At 59.5% G+C, this 26713-nt stretch overlaps 2 protein-coding genes across 4 annotated transcripts in view; both read left to right on the top strand.

Annotated features, from left to right (window-relative positions):
* The window catches only part of DNAH2 (dynein axonemal heavy chain 2), a 93408-nt gene extending 70062 nt beyond the window's left edge, over positions 1-23346 (top strand). Inside the window, exons 65-87 of the mRNA XM_049635364.1 lie at positions 8373-8537; positions 9095-9220; positions 9372-9520; positions 9608-9674; positions 9824-9974; positions 10188-10336; positions 10528-10661; positions 10780-10924; positions 11164-11363; positions 12282-12408; positions 13997-14183; positions 14289-14437; positions 14592-14775; positions 14994-15184; positions 20232-20423; positions 20599-20783; positions 21030-21258; positions 21349-21500; positions 21615-21729; positions 22210-22386; positions 22492-22566; positions 22727-22877; positions 23022-23346. Of these exons, the coding sequence (XP_049491321.1) occupies positions 8373-8537; positions 9095-9220; positions 9372-9520; positions 9608-9674; positions 9824-9974; positions 10188-10336; positions 10528-10661; positions 10780-10924; positions 11164-11363; positions 12282-12408; positions 13997-14183; positions 14289-14437; positions 14592-14775; positions 14994-15184; positions 20232-20423; positions 20599-20783; positions 21030-21258; positions 21349-21500; positions 21615-21729; positions 22210-22386; positions 22492-22566; positions 22727-22877; positions 23022-23176 (3555 nt within the window). The 3' untranslated portion in view covers positions 23177-23346. The remainder of the gene's footprint in view (positions 1-8372; positions 8538-9094; positions 9221-9371; positions 9521-9607; positions 9675-9823; positions 9975-10187; positions 10337-10527; positions 10662-10779; positions 10925-11163; positions 11364-12281; positions 12409-13996; positions 14184-14288; positions 14438-14591; positions 14776-14993; positions 15185-20231; positions 20424-20598; positions 20784-21029; positions 21259-21348; positions 21501-21614; positions 21730-22209; positions 22387-22491; positions 22567-22726; positions 22878-23021) is intronic.
* Positions 23347-23794: 448 nt separating this feature from the next.
* The window catches only part of KDM6B (lysine demethylase 6B), a 22492-nt gene continuing 19573 nt past the window's right edge, over positions 23795-26713 (top strand). For all 3 annotated transcript variants that reach the window (XM_049637018.1, XM_049637019.1, XM_049637010.1), the window contains exon 1: positions 23795-23951. The gene's annotated coding sequence lies outside the window, so the exon portion shown is untranslated. The remainder of the gene's footprint in view (positions 23952-26713) is intronic.

Below are 26713 nucleotides of genomic sequence, written 5' to 3'. Positions count from 1 at the left end.
TCCGCCCGGGGCTTCCCCCCCACCCCAGCCCGGGGCCCCCGCCCCGCCTCCCCCCCCCGCCCCCCCCCCCCCCCCCCCCCCCCCGCCCCCACGGAGGGTTATGAAGGCACGGCTGGAGCCCTTCCCTTCCCAACTCAACTCGGAGCTGGCGGGCTCTCTCGTGGGCTTTGGGGCCGGGCCCGGAGATGGGTTAAGTGACGAAATCCGGGTGGCGAGTCGGTGTTTGCCAGGGCAGGGGGACAGGGCAAGAGTGTGACGCGGGGGGCCGCAGGCCGGGAAGACTGTGCTTGGCTGGGGGTGGGGCCGCCCTGGAGGGAGAGGGAGTTCCTCACCGGGAGCGGGCTGGACACCCGCCAGGTGACTTCCTCCGAGACATGGGGACAAGTGGGGCGCCCGGGGGGCTCAGTCGGTTGAGCATCTGACTCTTGAGCTCGGCTCAGCTGTCCGTCAGCGGGCCCTGAGTTCACGCCCCACGTCGATCTCCACGCTGGGCGTCAACCCTACTTAAGAAGGACGTGCGGGTGAACGGCTCCCGCAGGCAGGCTGCAGAGTGCTGTTATCAGGAGTCCCAGAGTCTCCTCGCGGATCCGGTACGTTTTCCATCCCTGCTTCGGTAGGATTTCATATCCACGCGGTGCGAAATTCAGAAGGTAGAAGGAGCAGCCGGCGGGACGCCTCCCTCTCGCCCCCTGCTGCCCTTCCTTGGAAACAGCCTCTCTCACAACTTCTCGCGTGTCCGCCCAGGGGCATCCACGCTCAGATAAGGAAGTGATTTTCATTTCTGTACCTGAGCTCGTTCCATTCTGGTACTTGTGAGCTTGTGCTGCCCTTGGACCCCGCGCGGGGTTCCGGCGGGCGGTGGCCCTGGCTTGCGTGGCCGTTCCCCTTTCTGACGGGCAGATGCATCGTTTCCAAGCTCCAGATCTGATGCGATCTTTGGCCGTATGGAGGCCTTTGAGTTTTCATACAGCCAAAGCCGGTCACACCGTTTCCGGACGTTTCACCCGCCACCACGTATGGACAGCACGCAGGTCTAATGTCCTCAAATCAGATGAGGACCCTGAGGTTTAGCGAGATGAAGGGACTTTCGAGGTGCCGGCGGAGCTGGGCTGGAGCCCACGCTGCCTGACCCCGAGCCCCGCTCGCCCCCGTCTTTACTGCCAAGTGCAGCGGCCCTCGGGGCCTCTTCCGACCCCTTCTGTGCAGAAGCAGCCAGGCCGGGCGAGGGGGCTTCTGTCCTCACGCCCTCCTTCCCTGCCCCGTCCCTGCGGCCGCTGTTACCCCCCAGCCTCTCTCGGGCCGGTCACCCTTTCACCGTCTCTTTCGAGAGTGAACAATCCAGGGCTGGCGATTGGTTTGGGAAGGTTTCTCGCCCCTGGATGGTTCCTATCCTGGGACAAATAATTACGTGTGACAAGTGGGGCCGTGGGGTCGGCTGCCGACGGCATCATTCACCGAAGAGTGTTTGTAGAGCACCCCACGTTAGGTCTCTTGAGAGCCCCTGGCCGGTAAGAGGAAGCAGACGGGGACCCCAGCTTTGCCCTCTGCCTCTGAAAAAGCTGTGGAGTCAGAGGGAAACGTACCTTTCGACAGGCCAGGCCTGCCTCCCCGCCCACTTGCAGGTGGCCCCGAGCCGATGCGGGGCTCCCCCACAGACCGGCCGGTACACATCTCTGGCAGAGCCTGAGCATTTTGAAAGCATCTTGAAAACTTCCAAGTCGGAGCCAGCCGGGGGTGGGAGAGCCTGTACTCAGTGCCAGGGCCCAGCGGTTTGGAAAGAGGCCCCGAGCTCAACTACATCGCTTATCAACTCAAATCTGGAGTAAATAGTTACTCACTTGCTGGGGACCCTGAAAATATATTTTCCCGATTCTGACAGGCAGCAAGGGTTACAAACCACTGGCTTAGAAATTGTCTCGGGCACCTGGGTGGCTCAGTCGGTGAAGCATCTGACTCTTGACTTCAGCTCAGGCCACGATCTCCTCGTTCGTGAGATTGAGCCACGCGTCGGGCTCTGTGCTGACAACGCAGAGCCTGCTTGGGATTCTGTTCTCTTTCTGCCTCTCTCTCTGTCCTTCCCCTGTACATGCCTGCTCTCTCTCTCTCTCTCTCTCTCTCTCATCTCCCCCTCCCCCACTCGTGCTCTCTTTCTCTCTCTAAATAAATAAACTTTAAAAAAAAAAAAAAAAAAAAAAGGAATTGCCCCAGAAGGCCCTGAAATGGGCCAAAACAGAAGCCTAATCTACTGAACATTCACCTTCTTTCTCTCTCGCATCCCAGTCCTGGTCGTGACATCATCCCGTATAGCGTATCGCAGGCCGTGTGCCGAGACCGTGGGATGGCAGCCAAATGCTACAGAGTAATGACACCCACAGATTCCACACATTTGACTACGACCCTGAGGGAGGGTGTTAAATTTCAAAGGTTAAGTCCCTGAGTAAACTAAAGTCCAAGTAAATTAAAATCTGAAAGCAAATCATCCTGCTTTTTCAGAGTTAAAAATCAAGAAGCCAACATTCTCAAGTCAAAGTCCCCAAACCATCCAGTCTCTTATTCTGCTCGGTCTCAGCTGTGCCCTCAGTATCTGGGGAGAATCTGTTTCCTTAAGCTGCGGCCAGGACGGGCCGTCAGTCCCTAGAAACGGATGTCATTCCTGTGGGACCTCAGAGCCTGCCGCGGCTCCAAATGCTGTCTCTTGTGAGCATCATTTGAAACTAAAAAGATTCAAGGGGCGCCTGCGTGGCTTAGTAGGTTAAGCATCCGACTCGATTTCAGCTCAGGTCGTGATCTCAGGGTTTGTGAGTTCGAGCCCCGCGTCGGGCTCTGTGTGCTGACAGTGCAGAGCCTGCTGGGGATTCTCTCTTTCCCTCTCTCTCTCTCTCTCTCTGCCCCTCCCCTGCTTGCACGCTTGTGCTCTTTCTCAAATAAACTTAAAAAAGAAAAAAAAGGGCCCAGGAGTTAACATACAGGATTTACAGACAAAGTTACGCTCCCAGGAACCAACAATTCTTGTCGCTCCAGAGACCACGGTAAACACTCAGTGGTGTTTGCGGGAACGAGGATACGTGGAGAAAAGCTTGGTTTTTAGCTTCACCAGAATGGCGGTTATCTGGAAATCATGACCTGTGAGCTTATGTCAAACTGGGAGACACCCTCCCGCGATAGATTAATATGAGATACGATCCAACCAAACAGCATTTACCGTGCCGGGGGCAGGTTGGAAGCCCACATGTGTGTATGTGTTTCTTGGAGACGGCAGTTATTGTGGCTAAAAAATACATGTAAGCTTTACCACTGTAAATCCACCGTCGCCCATCGTGAAGTGTGGGGTTAGGGAGCATTAAGATGTCCCCTGTGTTGTGCAGCCACATGGAAACGCCAAACAGAAATCCCGGCTGTGTCCTTTCAAGTATCTGACCCTCCCCCCCCCCCCCCCCCCCCCCCCGCCGTGAACACCACGTCCCCCGCTCTGTGTCGCGACCAGGCGCGGTCACCCCACACCGCGGTGGCTCATGGTGCTGGCTGTCTTTGTGCATTTGCCGAGGCCCTACGAGAACCGCCTCACGGGCAAGGTTTTCACCTCGCCCCGCGCTTTTCCTCACTGGAAAGTCACCTCTGGCGCATTCCTGAACCGAAGCTGCCGTTGCTGCTGCTGAAGCTTGTGCCCCGGGGACCTGGCCAGGCACAAGTCCTCTGCCGTCCATGTCTCAAGACGCAGCTTTTCCCTCCGGAACCCCCCAAGTTGTTCCGGCATGCTCCCTTAAGGCACAGATAATATTTGCACGCCACCTGCCCTGTGTCACCGGGAATCTCAGAACGGAACCCCTCCCTTGTCCCAAGGCTGTGGATGAGCCACGATTGCCTCTTTAGCCCTGAATTAAAAAAAAAAAAAAAACAAAAAAAACAAACAACAAACTGAAAAAATGAGACAGCTGCTCTAGTGCCACGTAGGCTTGGCCAAAGCCATTGAAAGCTAGAACCCATAGTACACGCAGAATGTACAGTCTTGCCGTTGAAAACCAGCAAATGTCATCGTCCAGCCGTCAGTGCCCGGAAACTCCCCGACTTCAAGCTGGTCAGCGTGTTGGCCGCTTCTGTGCCGAGGCCACGGCACCTCATCCTGCGGCCACCCTCCAGCCCAAGCCCAGTGTCCACGAGGCTGCTCTGTTTCAAGCAGTCCTGCCTCTGCAGAAACGGCCACTCACCTGTGGACGAAGCCACGGTCATCTGTCAAGGTCAGAATATCACAGCGTCGGCTTAAAGCCTTTCACCCAGGCGACAGCCAGACCACCGTAAGAACTCAGTGTGCCCAGCGGGAGCCTGTGCAAACCCTCCAAGTCAAAGCACGCGTCCATACCCCAAAGTCTGCCCTTGAGACCCCCAAGGCCCGCCCAAAGTTTCTCAGTGTGTTTCCCGGTCTGCAAATACACTCTGAAGGGATCTGCGAACTAGCAGCCTTCTGTGCCTGGGGGTTCTAAACACACTGAGACGTGAAACAAAAGGGGTCTGGCCAAAACATCACCTTCGGAGAGCAGGTGGGAGGATGCGGCTGACATTGTGGGCAGGTGGGCCCACGAGGAGTGACCCCGTCGTCAGATGGATGGACTCGGACTCAGTCTTGGGCGTCGCTGGGGGGCAGAGTGGAAACGGCCTGAGCTCGGTGGAGCATTCCAGCTTATTCTTCGCTGATTTCACCAGTCAGATGAGCCACGCACCTCCCTCCGGAGAAGGAGAATGTAAAGGCGTGGTGAAAGTCTTCCCACACACAAGGGAATGGCCAAGATAAAAAAAAAAAAAAATGATAACAAAACATGGCGCCAGAAGACACAATAAACCCGGGGATGATTCATCCTACCGAGAAGCACTTACAAAGCAAATCTAATGGAAAAATTGGTGTCACCAGAGGGTAAATAAGGAAGAGATGACACCCAGAGAGCAGAAAGAGGACGGTAAGAGAAAAATCGCAGAGAACCGGGAAGAATTCTGGGAAAACGAAAAATGGTCAAAGGATGGGCTGTTTGGTAGACGGTAGAGTCAAGGAATGTAAACAGCCACGCCAACGAGAAACCCAAACAACATACAAGAGAGATTGGAGACACGACCCAACCGATCGGAATTTCTGCAAGACAGAAGCACAGAATCCGGGGTGATAGGAAGCTATTTCACAACCGGTTCAGTGTGCACAGCGGCCCGTCGGCCGGCCCCCAGGCGCGCACGGCACCGGCCCGGTCGTGGTCACGGAGGTGCGTGCTGTTGCACTGTTTGTGGCCTAGAGACGGAGCGCAGAAGGCTGTGACTTCTGAGCGGGAACGTTGTTGTCAGCCTTGACGACATAAAAATGAAAGTACAGGGGCGCCTGGGTGGCTCAGTCGGTTAAGCGTCTGACCTCAGCTCAGGTCACGATCTCACAGTTGGTGATTTCGAGCCCCGCGTCGGGCTCTGTGCCGACGGCTCGGATCCCGGAGCCTGCTTCCGACTCTGTGTCTCCCTCTCTCTCTGCCCCTCCCCCACTCGTGCTCTGTCTCCCTCTGTCTCTGTCTCTCTCTCTCCCTCAAACATAAATGTTAAAAATTTTTTTTTAAATCTTAAAAGTACAGCTAAAAAAAAAGTGGGAGCTGGGTGTCGGTGGGGGTGGGGTAAAGATTGGGCAATGCTTTTGTAGGAGATAAAGCAGGGTTTTAAGACGGTATTCGGCGATAGGAAGGTAAGGAGTTGAAGCATTCTCATGGGCAGGAACAGGGAGGAAGAAATGTAGTCTGGAGGGGAAAGGGTCACCCCTGCATCCATGGTAGCGTAGAGGCCATAGAAATAGTTTCAAATGGACGAACCAGGAAACAGCAGTATGGAATATACCCGAGTGTGTGCAAAACGCCTCTTGCGGAATATTCAAGAAGCAGGTCGCGTTGGCTACCTCGAGGAGGGAGCAGGGTGGATGGGGGGGGGGGGCGAGGCAGAGAGACTTTTCATGCCCATAATTATCCCTTTTGAATTTTTAAGTCACTTATTCACAAAGCAAACAAAATAAAAAAGAGACAGCAGTGTACAAGGACGTTCATTCCAGCATTGTTAATAATAGAACATGCTGGAAAGACACACATGTCTATCAGAAGGAGACTTGTTATATAAATTACAGTTCAGTCATTCACAAGATTATTTTGCAGCTGTTAAGGAGAATGAGGCGGCTTGACGAGAACCGATTTGGAGACAAGAAAAAAAATAAAGTACAGTAGTATGTTAGCATTTATCTTTATGAAAAAAATTCATCCAAAGAGATACTTCCCGAGCGCCCGGCACTCTTTCAAGTGCAGGGATTTGGTGGCGAGCAAGGGCCTGCCTTCACCATGCATGTATTTATTACCGGTGGACCCTACGCAGGGACTCTGTCTGGAAAGCTATAGGAGAAACGGGCTGGGGCAGGGGTTGGGGCAGGGGCACAGGCTGGGGCAGGGGCACAGGCTGGGGCGGGAGCGGGAGGAAGCCAGATCCTTCACCATGTGTGTTTTTTTCCCTTCTGATGTGGATTCACTCTTTACAAAAAGACATAAAAGAGGAAAATCATGTTTTAAAAAAAGGCAAAGTGGCGGTGAGGTGTGATAATGGTGTTACGATCGCGGGGGAGATGTCCTTGTTTTGTTCTAGATCTGCACTGGGAAGGCTTGAGGCTTGACGTTTCATGAGTCTGTAACTTCCTCTAAGACACTTTGGCAAAGAACAGTAGATGAAGTGAAACCGGCGGAATGTTAACAACTGTTGAATATATGTGGTGGGCGTAGAGGTATTCATTGTATGGTTCTTTGTCCTAGGTTTGCAACTTTCCATAATTTTTGAGTTAAAAAGACAAAAACTGCAAACAGATTAATGTATGTATAAATATGCATGTATGTATTTTAAAAATAGTAGCCTAAGCATAATATTCAGAGATAGGGAGGCAGCTGCCAGAAGAAATAAAAAGAGAAATAGTTAAAAATAATTTGCTACTGAAGAACGGGACCAGGAGTGGAAGAGGTTTTGTTATAACTCCTTTTTATCGTATTATTTAGGTCTTTAACCTTATGCGTACATTTCTTGTATAAAAAATAGAAACAGTGAAGACAACACCACATGCAAAATAAGTAATGAAATCCAGAACGATCGTGGGCTGGCTGCTTCCCCACAGACACAGCTCCGCGGGAAGCCCAATTATAATCAGTGTTGCTGACGAGCCTGGACTGCGCGGGCGGGGGGAGGCAGTCACGTGAACCTGGCGACAGGTGGCACGTAGGGAAGACCGCCGGACAGCATGGCCTCCAGCGGGTTTAAGCCCACCTGTGCCAGTGCAAGGGCGCCCCTCTCTTTCTAGACCCCCAGCCGGTGTTTCGTCCCTGAGTGGCCCTGCTGACTCACCCCTTCGGAGTGACCCCTTCTTTCCCTGGATGTTAATACCTTCTAACATCACTACCCAGGCTTGACCTGGAAGGCGTGCTGTCACCCAAAGGTGACATTTGGGACCTCCACTTTGCCTTTTTTTTTTTTTTTTTTAATGTTTATTTATCGTTAAGAAAGAGAGCGTGAACAGGGGAGGGGCAGAGAGCAAGGGAGACAGAATCCGAAGCAGGTTCCAGGCTCTGAGCCATCAGCACAGAGCCTGACATGGGGCTCGAACCCCTGAACCGTGAGATCATGACCTGAGCTGAACCCGGATGCTTAACCGACTGAGCCACGCAGCTGCCCTGGGTGCTTTTGCTTTAAAGACAGTTTCTTGGGGAGTTAATCTATTGCATTTCCAGGGTCTTTTGGAGGTCAACCTCAGTGGTTGGGCCCATGTCCTACGCCCTGTGCCCTCCTTCCCACAGCCCAGATGAGGCCCGGTGAGGGGCACCAGGCCAGCACGTGAACTCTGCACAGTTAGATCCCCATCCCTGTGTGGGTCCCTGCACCTGGGCCTTTGCCCCAGATGGAGTCCCTCTTCCTCTCTCCAACAGTTTCTAGATTTTTCTTTCTCTCTCGAGGTCCTGCCTTAGGGCCATGCCACACTGGCGTGGGGCTGGCAGTCGTTTCTGTGCCCTCTGATCCTCTCTTGCCAGTGCGACTCGTGTGGCTTATTATGCTCCAAGGGGACTGTCTTCCTACCCGGCCTTGAGTTTCATGACAAGAAGTTTCCTGGCCCAAGAAAAGAGTGGCGGAGGGGAAGGGGAAGAAGACCTCACGTCACCACACATATTTTGTCTTGTTTTCTGTCTGCGACAGCCCTACGGGGTAGGGGTTAGCATCGTCACATGGCACACCGGGCCACGGAGGCCCCAAGGCCTTGAAACGGCAGATGGGCCACCGGAACCCCCGAGCGGTGCGGCCACAAGAGTGGCGTTTGAGCCGTTCGCTCTGGTCCCTCCCAGGTGGCCGAGAAGCTAGAGATGCTGAAGAAGCAGTACGACGAGAAGCTGGCCCAGAAGGAGGAGCTCCGCAAGAAGTCCGAGGACATGGAAATGAAGCTGGAGCGAGCGGGCTTGCTGGTGTCAGGGCTGGCCAGCGAGAAGGCGCGCTGGGAGGAGACGGTCAAGGTGAGCTCTGGGGGCCCCGCACGGCTCTCCTCCCTGCCCGCCAGGTCCCAGAGCTCCACCCCCTGTCGGCTGAGGGACACTCGGGGGACATGGGGACCCCTGGGTGCAGGACATCCAGGAACGGGGGACGGGAGCTCCCCCCCCCCCCAGTCCTACATGGTGCGAGCAGCGGAAAGCGAGTCTGTGCCATTGGGAGGCGGCTCCCGTGTTTGCACAGGCCTGGGGAGCGAGCGCCAGCAGGGCCTTTGCTGAAGCCCACGGACTTGATGACTTTACAGAAACAGTCCCGCCCCCCCCCCCCCCCCCAGCATCCTGTCTCCGCCTTTATGGAGCCCCTGGCTTCAGGAAAGGGTTAGGCCTTATCACCAGAATGTAAACAGGATCACTGTGAAAGGCGGCGACTCCGAAGTGATTAGAACCAGGTTGGACTCCTCAGGGCCGAAGGTTTAGGACAAAGCGCCTCTTTGATGGAGCCAGTGTCCGGGGGAGAGAGCCGGCGCTCCCCAGTGCCCGGGGCCCTCCTTACACCCCCTGCCCGCCCCCCGCCCCCCACCCAGGGCCTGGAGGAGGATCTGGGCTACCTGGTAGGTGACTGTCTCCTGGCCGCCGCCTTCCTGTCCTACATGGGCCCCTTCCTGACCAACTACCGGGATGAGATCGTCACCCAGATATGGATCAGGAAGGTGAGGCAGGGCTCAGGTCCTCGTGAGCTCTTGGGCTCCGAGACCAGGGCTGCGGGGAGGTCGGGGAGACACCCGGCAGGGGCCCCGGGGCGGGGAGTGGGGAGCGGGGCTCGGGCCTCCAGGCTGACGTCCGGGGCTCTTCCCCGCCCAGATCTGGGAGCTGGAGGTGCCGTGCTCACCGCGCTTCACCTTCGATAACTTCCTGTCCAATCCTACCAAAGTTCGAGACTGGAACCTCCAAGGGTTGCCCTCGGATGCCTTTTCCACAGAGAATGGCATCATCGTCACCCGAGGCAACAGGTGAGGAGGCCGCAGGTGAGGAGGCCTCCGGGAGCGGGGGGCGGGGCAAGGGCGGAGCCTGTCTTCTGACTGACCGCCCTCCTTCAGGTGGGCACTGATGATTGACCCTCAGGCCCAGGCCCTGAAGTGGATCAAGAACATGGAAGGAAACCAGGTAAAGGCTGGCGGGAGGGGCAGGGCGGGGGCTGCTCTTGTGCCCCTGGCGTCTCTTCCCAAGCCTGCCTCTTCCTGAGGCCCGACCCGGAGTCAGATTTTACTCTGGGCCCCTCAGCGTGTCTCCCGTCTCTTTCCCTTGCTCTCTAGGGCCTCCAGATTATCGACCTGCAGATGAGCAATTACCTTCAGATTCTAGAAAAGGCCATCCAGTTTGGATATCCAGTGCTGCTCCAGAACGTTCAGGAGTATCTGGACCCCACGCTTAACCCTGTGCTCAACAAATCTGTAGCTCGAATCGGTGAGGGTCCAGGCTTCCTGTGGGGTTGGGCTGGGGGACAAATCCTAGAGACCAGCCAGCTGGGCCACGAGGTGAGGGGTTGGGGGGGGAGGGCCGGCCCTCAGACTGTGGCCCTCCGCTCACACAGCCCCGGGCTGGGCCCATTAGGGCAGCTGGGCCAGCCCACACCTGGTCACCAGGGCTCCTTTGCCCTTGACCCTGGCCCGGCTGCAGGCGGCCGGCTGCTGATGCGCATCGCAGACAAGGAGGTGGAGTACAACAGCAATTTCCGTTTCTACATCACCACCAAGCTCTCCAACCCCCACTACAGTCCTGAGACCTCGGCCAAGACCACCATCGTCAACTTTGCCGTCAAGGAACAGGTGGGGGCGGGGGCTGCAGCCTGGACGCAGCTATCGAGGAGCAGGAAGCACCCGGAGAGTCGAGTCGGCGGGGTGGAGACAAAGGCCCCCTGCGCTGGGCGGCGGGGGACAGGTCGGGGGAGGCGTGACCGGGTGCCAGGGGTGTGCCTTCACCAGAGCGCGAGTCCCACCGCGCGTCCCCGTGCTCCCAGGGCCTGGAGGCTCAGCTGCTGGGCATCGTGGTGCGGAAGGAGCGGCCGGAGCTGGAGGAACAGAAGGACTCACTGGTCATCAACATCGCTGCCGGCAAGAGGAAGCTCGAGGAGCTGGAGGACGAGATCCTTCGGTGAGGGTGCACCCGCCGCTGCCACCCACCGCCCGGCCCAGCCAGAATCCCGGGTGCGGGCGGGCTGGGGCGGGAGGACTCCCCACCTCCCCGCCCGCCTACCTGCGCTTCCCTTCAGGCTGCTGAATGAGGCCACGGGCTCCCTGCTCGATGACGTGCAGCTGGTGAACACCCTTCGTACCTCCAAGATGACCGCCACCGAGGTGACCGAGCAGCTGGAGACCAGCGAGACCACAGAGATCAACATCGACTTGGCCCGCGAGGTGAGCCTCGCCCCTCGCTCCGCGCCCAGCCCCGTGGCCACTGCCCCCCCCCGCAATTCCCCTCCCCCCCGCACCGTGGCCGCTTCCCCCCCTACCCCTGCCCTGACTCTGTCCCCACCCAGCACCGTGGCCGCTCCCCACCACCCTGCCCCGACCCCGGCCCCCACCCTGCCCCCCGCCCAACCCCCAGCCCCGTGGTCGCTCCCCCGCCACCCTGCCCTGACTCTGCCCCTCCGTAGGCTTACCGCCCGTGTGCCCAGAGGGCGTCGGTTCTGTTCTTCGTGCTCAACGACATGGGCCGTATCGACCCCATGTACCAGTTCTCGCTGGACGCCTACATCAACCTCTTCGTCCTCAGCATCGACAAGAGCCACCGCAGCAACAAGCTGGAGGACCGCATCGACTACCTGAACGAGTACCACACCTACGCCGTGTACAGGTGTGCGCCCCGCGCCTCCGGAGCCCCCCACCTCCCCCGCATCTGCCAGGACGCTCCCGCGCCAGTGCTGCCCGGCGCCACGGCCACTGGCCTGTCCCCTGCTCCCCGTGGCGACAGAGCACGAGCTCCTTGAGCCGTGCTCGTATCTGCTAGGGTCCACGCTGCCCGCGCATCTCCAGTGGCCACGTGCCCCACAAGCACTGGGAATCTCGGTGAAATCCAGATCCACATCCAGCAGGCTGGGGCGGGGCCTGGTCCCGGGTAGGGGGTGGGTGGGGGACCACACTCTTTGTCCTCCTGCTTCCTTCAGGGTCCTGGCCCGTGACCGGCGCCCACACCCTCCTCCCGGCCACCCAGGCCTTGAGCCCCGCCGGTTCACTTGTGAATCTTTCTGCAGACCATCCCTGCTCGGCTCCCCACGGCTGCTCCAAGGCCCATTAGCTTATGCTCCAGCTCTCCCGGGAGTCCTCCCTGCTCCTCCTCTCCCACGCCTGCACTGGGCGGCTCCTCTCAGAAACTGTCCAGTGGGGGCCCCCTGCCCTGCCATCCCTCGGAGGCCCGCCCACCCCGTAAAGGACCCATCACATCACCGCTTAATCGGTGGGCTCTCTGTCTGTCCTCCCTCTTCTGCTGACTTCCTCCAGGACAGAGGCTGGGGCTCAGAGATGACTCTGCCTTTAGGACCTACACAGAGTAGGGGTCAAATCGATGCTGCGTGTTGTTTAATGGAAATGAATGACTGGTTTCACCAGTGAGCTCTCTAGGTCCCTGAGGGTTTGGCCGTGGACAAAAGGTTTGGGCTAGATGCCGATTAAGGCCCTGCTTGTGCGTAAGGCTCCGCGATTGTAGGACCCGCAGTCAGTAACCATTCACGTTGTGCTTCCTGTCCCCTCCGCCCTCCGGGTGCCCGTCTCTCAGGTACACCTGCCGCACCCTTTTTGAGCGCCACAAGCTACTATTCAGTTTCCAGATGTGTGCCAAAATCCTGGAGACCTCTGGCAAGCTCAACATGGACGAGTACAACTTCTTTCTCCGCGGGGGTGTGGTGAGTCGGTCAGAGGCGTCAAGGTTGGGGACGGGGACATGTATGACCAGGACTCCGGGCCGGACCGTCAGGCCCAAGGCTCCAGCGAGCGAGCCAAGGAAAAGTGCCAGGAGCAGGTGTGTCCGGCTCCCTGGGGATGCGGTGGGGGGGGGGGCTCTCACATTACAGGTGATGACTTGGGGCCCCTCTTACCTGTGACCCACTGACAGGTGTGGTCTCTCGCCTCTTGCACTGCTGCTCAAGCCCCTCCTTTCCCAGCCTGGGTTCCATGGTCACCGTTACATGCTCCCCCCCCCCCCCCCCGCAGGCACCCTCAGCGCCCACTCCCGTATTGCTTTTGCTTGGCGAAACCACCACTCTGGCTCGATCTTGCTCTCCTGTTCCTGTGTGGCCCAGGAGGCTGGGCCTAGCTGGAGAAAAACACTCCCACACCGAATGGACTCCCTTTAAATCCATTAGGCCCTTAAAACTGCCAGACAGGGGCTCCTGGGTGGCTCAGTCAGTTAAGCGTCCGACTTCGGCTCAGGTCATGATCTCACGGTCGGTGAGTTCGAGCCCCGCGTCAGGCTCTGTGCTGACAGCTCGGAGCCTGGAGCCTGCTTCGGATTCTGGGTCTCCCTCTCTCTCTGCCCCTCCGCTGCTCCTACTCACTCTCTCTCTCTCTCTCTCTCTCTCTCTCTCTCTCTCTCTCTCAAAAATGAATAAACTTTGAAAACAAATTTAAAAACACCTGCCAGACGGTGACACCACGTTTCCTGGGCCGGCCTCTCTCCACCCCCCTGGACAATGCCGGGCACTTCTCCTCTCATCCGGGTTACCAATAACTAAGAGCCTCCCAATGCTCCCCACCCCCAGTCTGTCAGCATGCCCACCTCCCTGGTGTCACCTCCCATGGCCTGCCCTGCCCCCCCCCCCCAGGGCTCCTGCATTCGCTGTCCCTTCTGCCACAGGTGCACCGCAGCTCCCACTCACCAACTTTAACGCTGGATTCAGATTGCGCCTCCCCGAGACCTCCTTGACTTTCCTATTTAGTACTTCAAACTACCCCCAGAACTCCCAATCTTTTGTATGCCGTTCAGCTCACTCTACTGTGGCGCGACCTTGCCACCTTTACCTAGCACTGGATAACTTAATTGTTTATGTCTTTGGCTCATTATCTGCCCTCCCGTGTTGGAAAATAAGCCCCTCAGGGGCAGAGATATGTGCCCTTTATATTCAGCGCCGCGTCCCAGTGCTCAGAACACACAGTGGGTGAGCAGAGAGTATTTGCTGAAGAGGGTGAAGAAGGCAGGGGGCCTTTCTGCAGGGCGAGGTCATTAGGGCGAGAGACAGTGTCACCAGGAAGCCAGCAGAGGGCGCCAGCTCCCCAAATTTGCACCGTGAGGTGTCCGCTCGGTGCCGGGGAGACCCTGCCCCGCCCCCCCCCAACCCCCCTCCAACTGACTTCCCCAGTCCAGGCAGAGCCCAGTGCCTCTGGGACTCCCATAGTCCTTTCCTCGTGGTGCCCGATGCAGGGTCTCGGCTGCCTCATCATTAAATGCTTTGGAGGGGTTCCGGTCAGTCCCCTTCCTCCTCTCTCCTTGCCCAGGTCCTGGATCGCGAGGGCCAGATGGATAACCCGTGTACGAGCTGGCTCGCCGACGCCTACTGGGACAACATCACAGAGCTGGACAAACTGACCAACTTCCACGGGCTCATGAACTCCTTCGAGCAATACCCTCGTGACTGGCACCTGTGGTATACCAGCGCCACCCCGGAGAAGGCCATGCTGCCAGGTGCCCCCTCCCCGCCGGGCCCTTCCCCTCGCTCCCTGTCCCTGGTCCCTCCGAGCGAGCGAGCGAGCGAGCGAGCGTCTGCTTCCCGGCCCTCTCCGTCCCCAGGCGAGTGGGAAAACGCCTGCAATGAGATGCAGCGAATGCTGATCGTGCGCTCCCTGCGCCAGGACCGGGTGGCCTTCTGTGTCGCCTCGTTCATCGTCTCCAACCTCGGCTCCCGCTTCGTGGAGCCGCCCGTGCTCAACATGGAGCTGGTCAGTGGCTTGGTTTCCTCCTTGCCCCCCCCCCGCACCCCCGGGCCTTCCTGCCTCGCTCCGCGGTGCCCCCAACCTCTGCTCTTGGGCAGTCCCCGCTCCCCCCACCCCGCCCCGCCTCACGTGGCCTTCTCACACCCCGTGCTTCTGGCAGGTTCTGGAGGATTCGACCCCACGCGCCCCGCTGGTGTTCATCCTGTCTCCCGGTGTGGACCCCTCCGGCGCCCTGCTCCAGCTGGCGGAGCACGTGGGCATGGCCCAGCGTTTCCACGCCCTGTCCCTGGGCCAGGGCCAGGCCCCCGTTGCCGCCCGGCTCCTGCGAGAGGGGGTCCTCCAGGGTCAGCGTCCCGTCCTGCTCCCCCACCCCCGTCCCTGGTGCGCGTCTCACTCCCCGGAGGCCCCGGCCGCCTCCGTCACACTACCGCGACCGCGGCCCCCGCTTCTCCGGAGGGCCCCCGGCACCCCCTGCCCCCGCACGCGCGGAATCGGGTGCGACGTGTGGGGACACACGGGGCTCGGGGAAGGGCTCCCGCCGAATCCAGTGCCCCCCCCGCAGGACACTGGGTGTTCCTAGCTAACTGCCACCTGTCGCTGTCTTGGATGCCCAACCTGGACAAGCTGGTGGAGCAGCTGCAGGTGGAGGAACCTCACCCTTCCTTCCGCCTCTGGCTCAGCTCCAGCCCCCACCCGGACTTCCCCATCTCCATCCTGCAGGCCAGCGTCAAGATGACCACGGAACCGCCAAAGGTACGGCGCCGGCGGGAGGCCCGGGCTTCACAGCCGCCTGGCCTCCGGGCTCCTCCGCCCGCCTCTCGAGAGAGACCCCCCCCCCCCCGCCCCGCCCCGCCCCGCCTCTTCCCTCCGGGCGCCGGGCTCTTAGCACAGAGCGGTAGGATCCAACACCGCTAGGCTAGCCGGTTACCCGTGCCCGGCATCGTCCCTTTACCAAATCCGTTGAGAACACACACACCCTCTCAGGTAGGTGCCGTCACCCCCGTTTTACAGAGAGGAGACCGAGGCACAGAAGAGTAAACAGCCGGTCCACAGGACCTCCCTGCCTCCCGGCATTTCCTTCCACCTCTCCCCAGTGCCCCCGGCTGCCGGCCCTTCTCCCTCCAGCTCTGCTGAAATGTTTTTCTCCAGCCCGGAGGTCACCGCTGAATGCGGCCACACCGATCGCGTTCCCGTGTCCCCCCTGTTCACCTCTGCTTACGCTGCTCGAGTAGCTTTTCGGTGCTCTTAGTCTAGACGGAAACCCTTGCTGACCCGGCCTGTGAGCCCCCCTCCCCCCACCCTGTGCCTCTGGGCCCCACCTACCCCTTCTCCCTTCCCTCTCTTCGCTCCACCCTCAATTCTTAAAATATCTTGTTCCTCTTCCTCCAGACTCTGCACCGTCCTGCCCCAAGGCTTCCGCACAAGCTGCTGGGCACCCCCCCCCCCCCCCGCCGCCCCCTCCTTCGCCCCTTCAGGCCTCGGCCCTCCTCGTTGAGCTCAGCATCCCAGTGATACACTCTCATAGAACCTTCCTGCTGGTCCTTTTACCGTGTGAGTTTGGTTCTGACGAATGCCTGCTGTCTTCTCTAGACTGCAAACTCCGCGAGGCCAGAGGACACATCTTTTGCCTCTCTCTCTCTCTCTCTCTCTCTCTGTCTTGCTCACCTCGCGACTAGCACCTGTACGCAATAGGTACTCAACCAGTAAGTCTGGACACACGTCTTTCATCATGTAAATCCTCCTCGCCTGCCTTGGGGCAGTTGACACCGTGAACTGTCCCCCCCACCCTTTCCCTGACACGCGCTTGGGGTTCGCCCTCTGTCTCCCGCCACGTCACTTATCACGCCTGTGTTTCCTTTTCCTCTTGGCCTCTGATCGTATCTCCAGGCTCGGTCCTTGACCTCCAACTTGGCTCATTCTCCGTTTCCCCCTTTCACAACTCGATGGAGGCATTGTCCTCTTCCTGATCCTGCCCAGTCCTCGTCTCTGGCCCCGGGAAGCAAACGCAGTCCCGGGTCTGAATTCCATCTGGTGACGAGGCGTTTCCTCCTGGCACGCCAGAACCATAAATCCCGTACTCTCGGAGCAAGTGGCCAGCCCGCCACCGCAGATGATCTCCTCGGCCCGGCGCTGTTAGCGGCGCCTCCGTTTTTCGAAGAACCTCTTTTTGCTTTCCAAGAAAGGTGTATGCCTTGGTGGCAGAGGGCCCTCTGTTGGCTGAGCGCCCCGCGAGGGGCACAGGTGTGTCAGAGCGGAGGCAGGTGCTACTTCTGGCCGCATAAGAAGGTGGAGGCCACCTGGAATCTGGGGGCGGCCTGGGAGGAGGGGGGGATGGTCTGCGGGGGGGGGGGGGGGGGGGGGGGGGGCTCGCCCCGGCTCCACCCAGGGGAGATTTGTCCTCACCACCCGGGGTCTGCAGAACCTCCGGGCGGGAGCCAGAGCTTCAGGGAAGGCCGAACATTCACGGCATACTTGTTTGCAACAGGATTTCTCTCGGTGGCGAAGAGGGCACTATTTTTAAATGTTTTACTTGGAAATCATTGGAAACTTACGCAAGAGTTGTAAGAACGAGACTACACTAGGGTTCCTGGCTGGCTCCATTGGCAAAGAGTGTGACCCTTGGTCTCAGGGTGTTGAGTTCAAGCCCCACACTGGGCCTGGAGCCTACTTCAAAGAAACAAACAAACAAACAAACAAACAAACAAAAACAGAAGAAGAAGAACACAAACACTGTGTCCTCACAGCCTCACAGCCGTGGACTCATTACCCAGACTCTTCCATTTTTAACATTTTGCCTCACCGGCCTTATCATTTGATCTCTCTCTGCGTCTCCACACACACATGCTTTCTCCGAACGCCGAGGGTAAACTGGGAAAGACATCATGGTCTTTTCCCACTAATACTTCAGTGTATTTTGGCATAAAGGGCTCAATCCCGAGAAGGATTTTTATTTTTTTTTCAATACACACTACAGCACAGCTGCCCAACTTCAATAAACGGATAGAGCGTTTGAACCCAATCTATTATATATTCCGATTGTGGTAAAGGACCCAGTCATGTCCTTTTTAAAATTCTCCCCCAGCACAGGATCTGTTCTAGGTCAGGTATTGCAATTTTGTTGTCCTGTGAAAGAGGCCAGTGTTTGCATCGGGATACACGAGAGCAGCCCCAATAGTCAACGGGACGGTGGCTCATTTGAGTCTTACAAGTTAAGAAGGTCCCCATGACCACAGCCCCCAGTCGCCGGTTTGGGTGCGATTCTGGAGTGGTATTCTTGGTTGGATCACTGCCTGCCTTCTAGTCCTTTCCTTTTCATTAAATATTAAGCGGATACAAAAGAATATAAAATCCATGCAAGAGGGGGTGCCTGGGTGGCTCGGTGCGTTGAGCGTCCGACTCTTGATTTCAGCTCCGATCACGATCCCAGAGTCAAGGGATCAAGCCCCGCATCAGGCTCCGTGCTGAGTGTAGAGCCTGCTTGGGATTCTCTCTCTCCCTCCCTCCGCCCCTCTCCCCTACACCTGTTTGCACCCTCTCTCTCAAAAAAAAAAAAAAATTCTAAAATATATGCAGATATAAAGGATCCCCATTCATTTTTAAAAACATTTTAAACATCTTTAGTTTTGAGAGACAGAGCGTGAGCGGGGGAGGGGCAGAGAGAAGAGAGAGAGGGAGACACAGGATCTGAAGCAGGCTCCGAGCTGTCAGCACAGAGCCCGACAGAGCCCCACGTGGGGCTTGAACCCAGCAACTATGAGATCCTGACCTGAGCCGAAGTCGGATGCTCAACCGACTGAGCCACCCGGGCGCCCCCATGGATCCCAATTCAGTACACACAGGTGTGCCCATCTTCCTGTGTAAGAAAGACGATTCCCGTTCCCACCGCCCTCCCCACTCGGCTGCAGCCACTTTTCTCAAGGTGCGTCTGGCTTGTTTCGTTCAGCGCTGGGTACTTGACATTGATTCACGCTGCTTATGTTTCACGGTTCCTCACATGCTCCACAACCTAATCCTTCGTCCGCTTTGTGTTTTGCGGGTTGTCTTTTCTTCCCCCCCCCCCCCCCGTTAACTATTATTATTGGTGAATAGAGATCCTTAATTTGTATGAGATGGAATTTAGCTCTTCTCTTCTTTATGGCTTGTGCTCCTAGGTCTCGTTCAAGAAATCTTTGCTCACTGCGAGGTTGCAAAGGCACTCCCCTGTCTTCAAAACCGTTTTATAGGGGCACTGGGTGGCTCCGTCGGTTAAGCGTCCGACCTCGGCTCAGGTCACGACCTCACGGTTTGTGAGTTCGAGCCCCACGTCGGGCTCTGTGCCGAGAGCTCAGAGCCTGGAGCCTGCTTCGGATTGTGTGGCTCCCTCTCTCTCTGTCCTTCCCCTGCTCGCTCGCTCCCTCTCTCTTCCTCTCAAAAATAAACAAGCATAAAAAGAAAGAGTTTTATACCCTTTCACATTCATGTGTCTTAACCACTTGAGACGGATCCTTGTGAGTGTGGAATGAGGCAGAAGTCTAATTTTGTTGCCCCCCAGCCCCCCACGTAGATAACCCATTCTCCCAGTACCATCATCGAATAGCCCACCATCACCCTTCCGACGTTCGATGCCTGCCAGGCCTTAACTCCCCTTTACGCACACCTAGGTTTCTGGGCCCTTTATCTCTCTGTTCATTGGTCGGGTTGATTATATTCGGGTCAGGATGTACCGTCTTAGTTCCTGTTTGGCTCCATAATAATGCTCGCTAGCTGGTAAGGCAAGTCTCTTTACCTCATTCTTCTTCAGGCTATGCCATGGCCTTTGATTCTCCAGCAGAAATGTTGGAATTAGCTTGTCGAGTTCCACAAACAAAACCCTGTGGATCACTTTGGAGGAAATCGACGTCCTGAGTAGATCGAGTCTCCCACTCCATGATTATAGTACATCTCTCTCCACGTAATCTTTACTTCAGTGAAGTTTTGTCATTCTCTCTACAAAGATCTGTACATTCTCACTGGACTTATTCCTAGACACGTTACATATTTTGATGTTACAAATGACAATATTCTTGCTTACGTATTTTCCCGACTCCATTCTGTCCCTCATAGACGGGGCTTCTTAAAGCACCGTTTCAACCTGTTGTGGTAGTACTCGAGACAGAAAGTGGCCCCGTGACTCCTGGTGAGCCACGGCCCTTCTGACCCCACCTGAGTCCTCGAGCTTGACTTCAGTTAGAGCCATCTCCTCACTTATTCTCCCCTTTGTGCCTTTATTCCCTCAATTCTTTCCATCTCCAGGAGACCAAGGCCCTCCTCTCAGCCTGGTGACCTCCTTCCCGTTTGTGAGACTTAGTCCAAATCCCGACCTGTTCTCGAAGCCTGATAAATCTATCACGTGGCATGCCCCTCCTCGATGATAACACTACGGCTCCTCTAAATCTACACTGAACCTCTGTACCTAACGGTGTACGTTTTTGTCCGTTAATAGTTGCACGGATAGGTCCTCATGTTTTCTGGTATTCCCAAATCGAGCCGGCCTGCCCGCCGTCGAGAACATCATGGCTGAGAGGATCAAAAGTGGGGGGACAAGGAGGCAGAGCTCCCAGTAGCCCACACAGTGCCCGCGTGCAAGTTAGAGAAAGGCGCCCACCCAGTCCCGTGAATCAGTGCACATCCTGGCGCGCAGGTCAAGGGCTGCACTGCAGCCCTCGCTGACCTCTTCGGCCAGTGCCCTCGTGCAGTCAGCAGCCTCCGCAACTGTGGCGGTGCTACTGGCAGGGCTTGGCACGATGCACGGCACCCCACCTCCGCGCTGCACTGTCCCCAGGGCCTAAAGGCCAACATGACGCGCCTCTACCAGCTGATGACGGAATCGCAGTTTTCCCGCTGCTCCAAACCTGCCAAGTATAAGAAGCTTCTGTTTGCCCTCTGCTTCTTCCATTCCGTGTTGCTGGAGCGCAAAAAGTTCCTGCAGCTCGGCTGGAACATCGTCTACGGCTTCAATGACTCTGACTTTGAGGTTTGTGCTAGCAGGGGGCCGGCATCCCAGCGCCCCCTCTCCTTGCACTTCCTGCCTTGCGGCTCCTCCCCCTCCCACCCCACACCCCCCGCCCCCCCCCCGCCCCCTGCCACCGAGGGAAGTTCCTCCCCTAACTGTGTGTGGGGGTGGGGGTGGGGGCCGGGACCACGCACAGGTGTCGGAGAACTTGCTGAGTCTCTACCTGGAGGAGTACGAGGAGACACCCTGGGATGCCCTCAAGTACCTCATCGCCGGCGTCAACTACGGCGGGCACGTCACGGATGACTGGGACCGGCGGCTGCTCACCACCTACATCAACGACTATTTCTGTGACCAGACTCTCTCAACCCCCTTCTACCGGTGAGGGGGAGGTGGCGCCGAACAGGGGGCCAGAGGACACCCGGCAGGCCAGGTGGCAGGACTGGGGTTGGGGGGAGCGTTGGAGGGGAGGCCAGGAGGCGGGGTTTGTGGGGCCGGGAGGGGAGCAGGTGCAGGGAGCCGGCGGAGGGGGCACCCGCGCCTGCAGAGGGGCCAGGGGCTTGGCCTGGCGCCGAAGCCCCAGAGTGCGGCCCACAGCGTGGTGAGAATTATGCTGTGGGTCGCCAGGTTGTCCGCACTGGAGACTTACTTCATCCCCAAAGATGGGAGTCTGGCCTCTTACAAGGAGTACGTCAGCATGTTGCCCACCATGGACCCCCCTGAGGCCTTTGGCCAGCACCCCAACGCGGACGTGGCCTCCCAGATCACTGAGGCGCGGACTCTCTTTGAGACTCTGCTGTCCCTGCAACCCCAGATTACACCCGCCAGGGCGGGAGGCCAGAGCCGAGAAGAGAAGGTAGGCAGGGGTGGGTGCCGGGGGAGGGGGGGCAGTGGGGGTGCGGGGAGGAGAGGGGCCCCCCCCACTCAGAGCCCCTGCCCGGGTCAGGTCCTCGAGCTGGCTGCGGATGTGAAACAGAAAATCCCTGCAATGATCGACTATGAGGGGACCCGGAAACTGCTGGCCATGGACCCCTCCCCCCTCAACGTGGTCCTCCTGCAGGAAATCCAGAGATACAACAAGCTTATGCAGACCATCCTGTAAGATGGAGAGGGGCTCGGTGGGGAGGGGGCGGGAGGAAAGGCGCCCCCCAGCCCCCCACCTGAGATGGCTCTGCCAGGCCCTTCTCTAAGCTCCCACCTCACCCTGCCCAGGTTTTCCCTGACAGATCTAGAAAAAGGCATCCAGGGCCTCATCGTCATGTCTACAAGCCTGGAAGAGATTTTCAGCTGCATCTTCAACGCCCATGTCCCGCCGCTCTGGGGGAAGGCAAGATGACCTAGCTGTCGATCCTCCTGCAACAATGAGCTGACCTCTGGCCCCGGTGCCCCCAGCCTCCCGGTTGTAGGAGCAAAACCAGGGAGCCTGGGTTTTGGAGCCAGACAGATTCAAAGCCGAAAGCTGGCTCTGCCGTTCACAGACTGGCTTTGCGGTTACTAACTCAGGGACTTAGGGCGAGTCACTAACCTCTCCGAAGACGCGTCAGGGATTCCTAGTGCTGTGCGCAGCTCTCAGTAGGTGCTTCGTTAACGGTAACCGGACAGCACTGTTGCTGGCCTGGTTAACTAGTGGTCGCTTTATGCTCCTTTCCCGGGAGGGGGCTTTTGGAGACAGCTTTGCCCGCCGTAACGGGGGACCCGGCTGACACCACATCTCCTCCTATCTGCCCCGAGTGCACCAAGTAAAGATTGGCAGGCGTGAACGAATGAACGCGTACACGCGCACCGCCTCCCCCTCCCCCTCCCCCAGGCGTATCCCTCACAAAAGCCACTGGCCTCGTGGACACGGGACTTGGCCACACGTGTGGAGCAGTTTGAGCTGTGGGCCAGCCGGGCCCGGCCTCCCGTGATCTTCTGGCTGTCCGGCTTCACCTTCCCCACCGGCTTCCTCACCGCCGTGCTGCAGGCCTCAGCTCGCCAAAATAACGTGAGCCACATGCTAAGTGTGACGGGGGGGACGGGGGGGGGGGGCTGGCCACCTGGGCTCGCTCCTCTCTGGGGGCCCCCCCTTATTCTCGCCTTCCATCACCAGATTTCGGTGGACAGCCTCTCCTGGGAGTTTATCGTTTCCACCGTGGATGACAGCAACCTCGTGTACCCACCCAAGGTGGGAGCCAGATGTGCTCCGACTGGGAACAAAGGCGGGTCTGGTGGAGGAGGGCGCTGGGAGCAAAGGGGGGAAACAGCTGGTTGGCAAGGGAGAAGGGAGGCCAGAGGCCAGGGGTGCTGGCGGCCTCGGGTCCAGACTTCTCCCCGTGTCTTCCCAGGACGGCGTGTGGGTCCGGGGCCTGTACCTGGAGGGCGCCGGCTGGGACTGGAAGAACTCCTGCCTGGTGGAGGCGGACCCCATGCAGCTCGTCTGCCCCATGCCCACCATCCACTTCAGGCCGGCAGAAAGCCGAAAGAAGAGCGCCAAGGGTGGGATGGCGCCCTCAGACCCGCCTTCCGCGCCCCCGAGTTTGGATCCCAGCCCCTCCTCTGCCCCGCCCCTCCCCCCACACCTGTGCCTGCTCTCCCAGAGGCCCCAGCGCTCTGACTCCCATCCCCTCTCCTTTCCCTCAGGCATGTACTCCTGTCCCTGCTATTACTATCCCAACCGGGCAGGCAGCTCAGACCGAGCCTCCTTCGTCATTGGCATCGACCTCCGGTCCGGGACCATGACATCTGATCACTGGATCAAGAGGGGCACCGCTCTACTCATGAGCCTGGACAACTGAGGAGGCCTCCTCTTCCTCCCCGCCTGAGGGAGGGTCGGGGACTCTAGGGACTCTAATGCACTTCGGACCAGGGCTGGACTTAACTCTGGCCTTGGCCGTGGTCGAATGCGCCGCGGGATGGGGCCCTGGAGATAGCTAGCCTTTAATAAAGGTGGAAGGATTGTCTTGGAGCTCAGAGCAGGAAAACACCCGCAACCACAAGCCTTAAGCCTCTCAATGGGGTGGTGGGGGGTTGGGGAGGGAGGAAGCCCGGATCTCACAGAGGAAGCGAACCCCTGCGAGCTACTGCTTTTGGACTGGGAAAGGAGCTTGGGAAGCGGGAGGTGTGGCCTTGAACGAGGGGGCAGGGCTGTGGGGCCTAAACCGGGTGTGGCTAAATCTCGGGGCTGGACTTGGGCGGGTGGGGCGGGGCTTATTTTGGGAAACGCGCGTGATCCGAATGGAATAGGGGTTCGTCCGGCTGGGATCGGGGCCGGACCCAGTAGGTTGCACCCAGCACCCGGCACCGGGTATCCTGTTCGGCACGTGCGCTGAGGCGAGCGGCACAGGCGGAGGAGGGGCGGGGCCCGAGAGGGGGGGAACACGGCGCGAGGGGAGGCGGGACCATGGGAAGGGGGCGGGGCTGGGGCGCAGGGGGGGCGGTGTTTGTGTTGGAAAATCCAACTGCGCCACGGGGCGGAGCGGCCCCCCCAGCCCCGGCCTGGGAGAGGGGGGGGCCGCTCGACCCCCTGGGAGACCTTGGGGAGCCTGAGCACCTGGGACACCCCAGAACCAGGTAACGGGGGGCCGCGGGGGCGTCTGGAAAGAGGGAAACCATCTCCGCGCAGGGGGGCGGGACGCCTGAGTCTCAGACTTGTAGAGCTGGGGGTGGACGTTTCGGTCCCTGCAAAGGCACTGGCAAGAAGATCGGGGCGCAGGACGCCAGGGTTCCCCAGAATGCAGGGCGGTGTGGGGGAAGAGCGGGCGGGCAGAAGCCTTGGGTTCGGATGTCAAGAGGGGCCTGAAAGGACTCGCAGTTCCCCTGGGGCCGGGATTTCCCCTCCGCAACACTAGGTCGGGGCGGGGCGCGACGGTGCCTAACAGAAGGGCAGGACTGAAGGTCAGAGTCTGCAGATAGGCCAGGGTGATGGCCCTCTGAGGTCGGGTGTGGTCGGGCAGGTGTCGGTCGGGCAGGCTCCGGTCCCGGGGCCACTTCGGGTCTCCCTCCAGTCCCTCCCACGGTGAGGTGTGTCGCCTCAGCTTTGACCCTCGCGCCAGGAGCGCCGGGAGCCAGCCTCCCCGCGGGAGTCTTCGTGTCCACGCACCCCGCCGCCCCTCCATCCGTGGTCCCGCTACCCCACTCTGATGCTCCTCGCTTTCGCCCGGCTCGGGCCCTGCTCCGTGCGGACCTTCCCAGCGCAGCCACGAGATGGCGAGGGCGAGACGCCGCAGCCCGAGCCGCGGGAGCGAGGTGGGGGGGTGGGGGGGGGGATGTGGCCGGCGGAGGGGCTGAAGCCCCCCGCCCGGCCAGAGAGAAAGGTGGGCCGAGGTGGGCGTCTGACTTCCTGTCATCTCGGCCCCTCACAGGAAATTGTGGGCGGGAGGGCGAAGGGCAGAGGCTGGGGAGGGGGCTGGACTCCCGTCTCCGCCTCCCTGCGCTGGAGTAAATAGTGGGGAGGGGGCACGCGGCTTGGTTACCAAGCAACGCAGATTCGCTTCCTGTCTGCTGCGGCTTGTGGCTGTGACCTGGGGGCGGGGCGACTGCGGGGAAGGTCGGGGGCAGGACGCCTCGTTCTCGGGACGGTACGAGCCCGGGAAGGACGGAGGGGAGGCCGCGAGCTGCGCTGCCGCCGAAGGGGGCTCGGCGGTCGTCCGGAGGGAGGCGGGACCCGGGCGCCACAAGGAGCGCCGCTCCTCCGACCTCCCGGGGGTTGCTTGCCCCGTTGCCGGAGTAACCGGAGAGCCAGACTCGGGAGCCGGATTCCCGAACTCTCGTGTCGGGCCAATCGGCTCCCGCGGAGGCCCCTGACGTCAGGGCCCTGGCAGCCAATGTGGAGGAGGCTTTATAGAGCGACAGGAAAAGGGAGAGGGGAGGGGGAGAGGTGGAGGAAGGGAGGGGGAAGCTGCTCGGGGCCCGCACGTGCACTCCCACACGCTCGCGCCCACCCCCCTCCCTCCTCCGCACGCGCCCTAGTAGCCCCCTGCGCCTGCGCGGCGAGTCGCAGCTTGCCGCACTACCGCCGCACCCCCCCCCCCCCCCCCCCCCCCCCCTCCCCGCCTCCCCGCATTTGAATGTGTGTTTGCAAACTAGTCCCGGGCTGCGCTCCTCAGCCCCTCGGGATCCAGGCGTCTGGATCCGCCTGTCCCCTCTCGCTGGGTCTCCAACCACCACTGCCCAGCCTTGCGTGGGAGGGGTCGGCTACCTGTTTCCCACCGACCCCCAGCTGGCGCCCCACTCTCCCAGGTGGGCTGGGCGGAGCTGCGGTTTCCGGCCCCTTCTGCTCCGCCGGCGCCTTCCCGGGCTCTGGCTTAGGTTGCCTCCCCAGGGGGAACGGAACGGGTATCTGCGCCCCTTTGCGAGGCTTCAGTCGCCTGGGCTCAGCTGCCGTTGGCAGCGCGGGAGGGCGCTGCGGGGAAGTCCCGGCCGGCCCAGGTGACTCCCGCCGGGCCACCACGCCCCTTTTTCGCGTGGATGCCTCCTCTTTGATGCACCCCCAACCCTTCCCATCCCTAGCGTGTCTTCCCCACTCCTCCTCGTGCTCATGCACTTCCCCGGGCTCCTCTCGGGCTGTCTGTCCCGGGCTCCACTCGTCCTTCTCGGCTTCTCCCGGTTATATAACTCTTCCTCTCGCCGTGTCCTGGTTTCAACTCCACAGACTCCGCCCTGGAACGGCGCGGGGAGGGGCAGGAGAGTTGGGGACCCAGACAGGTTCCGGCTGGCGGCCGGCTGGGCCACGGGGGATCCCGCAGATGGGAGACGGAGCCCCGCGGGACCCGGTGCCCCCGCCCCCCACCTGCTGCCCCCCCACCCGAGATCTCGCCCGGGAGAGAGAAGGCACAGTATCTGCGAGAGGCGTGTCGGGACTCCGTCAGAAATGTGGGTTGGGAGGTCAGGGCTGGAGGCGGGGAGGAGGAGCCGAGAAGCCCGAGTCCCTGGGGCTGGAGTGGTACTGGGAGTAAAAGAGATAAAGGCAAGCCGCCTGGGTTCCTTCTTCTCCTTTTTGGGTTCCCAGAATTCCTAAGGCTATTTCCCAGGAAGCTTAGCCAAAGGCCCCTTTCCGCCCCTAGGGGTCAAAGGTCTGTGTTAGAGGTGGCCTGGGATGATGTCACCAGTGCACGTGCCCTGGGACGGTTGCCAGGCCGGAGGCCTCCTCCCCTTTCCATTCCGCCTCCCCCTCTCCCCCCTCCCCCTCACAAAACTCCAGGCCAGGGTTTCCCACCTGCAGGCTGCTACGGCCAAGGGAAGGGAGAGGGGGAAAAGATGGCCCGGGGTTGGAATCGGACTCGGGGCAGAGGTGGGCGGGGGGGGGGGGGGGGGGGGGGGGGGGGGGGGGGGGG

The sequence above is a fragment of the Panthera uncia genome, chromosome E1 (assembly GCF_023721935.1).
Source record: "Panthera uncia isolate 11264 chromosome E1, Puncia_PCG_1.0, whole genome shotgun sequence".
Classification (NCBI taxonomy): Eukaryota; Metazoa; Chordata; class Mammalia; order Carnivora; family Felidae; genus Panthera; species Panthera uncia.
Note: the sequence above shows the minus strand (reverse complement) of the source record. Positions and strands in the feature narration are given on the sequence as shown.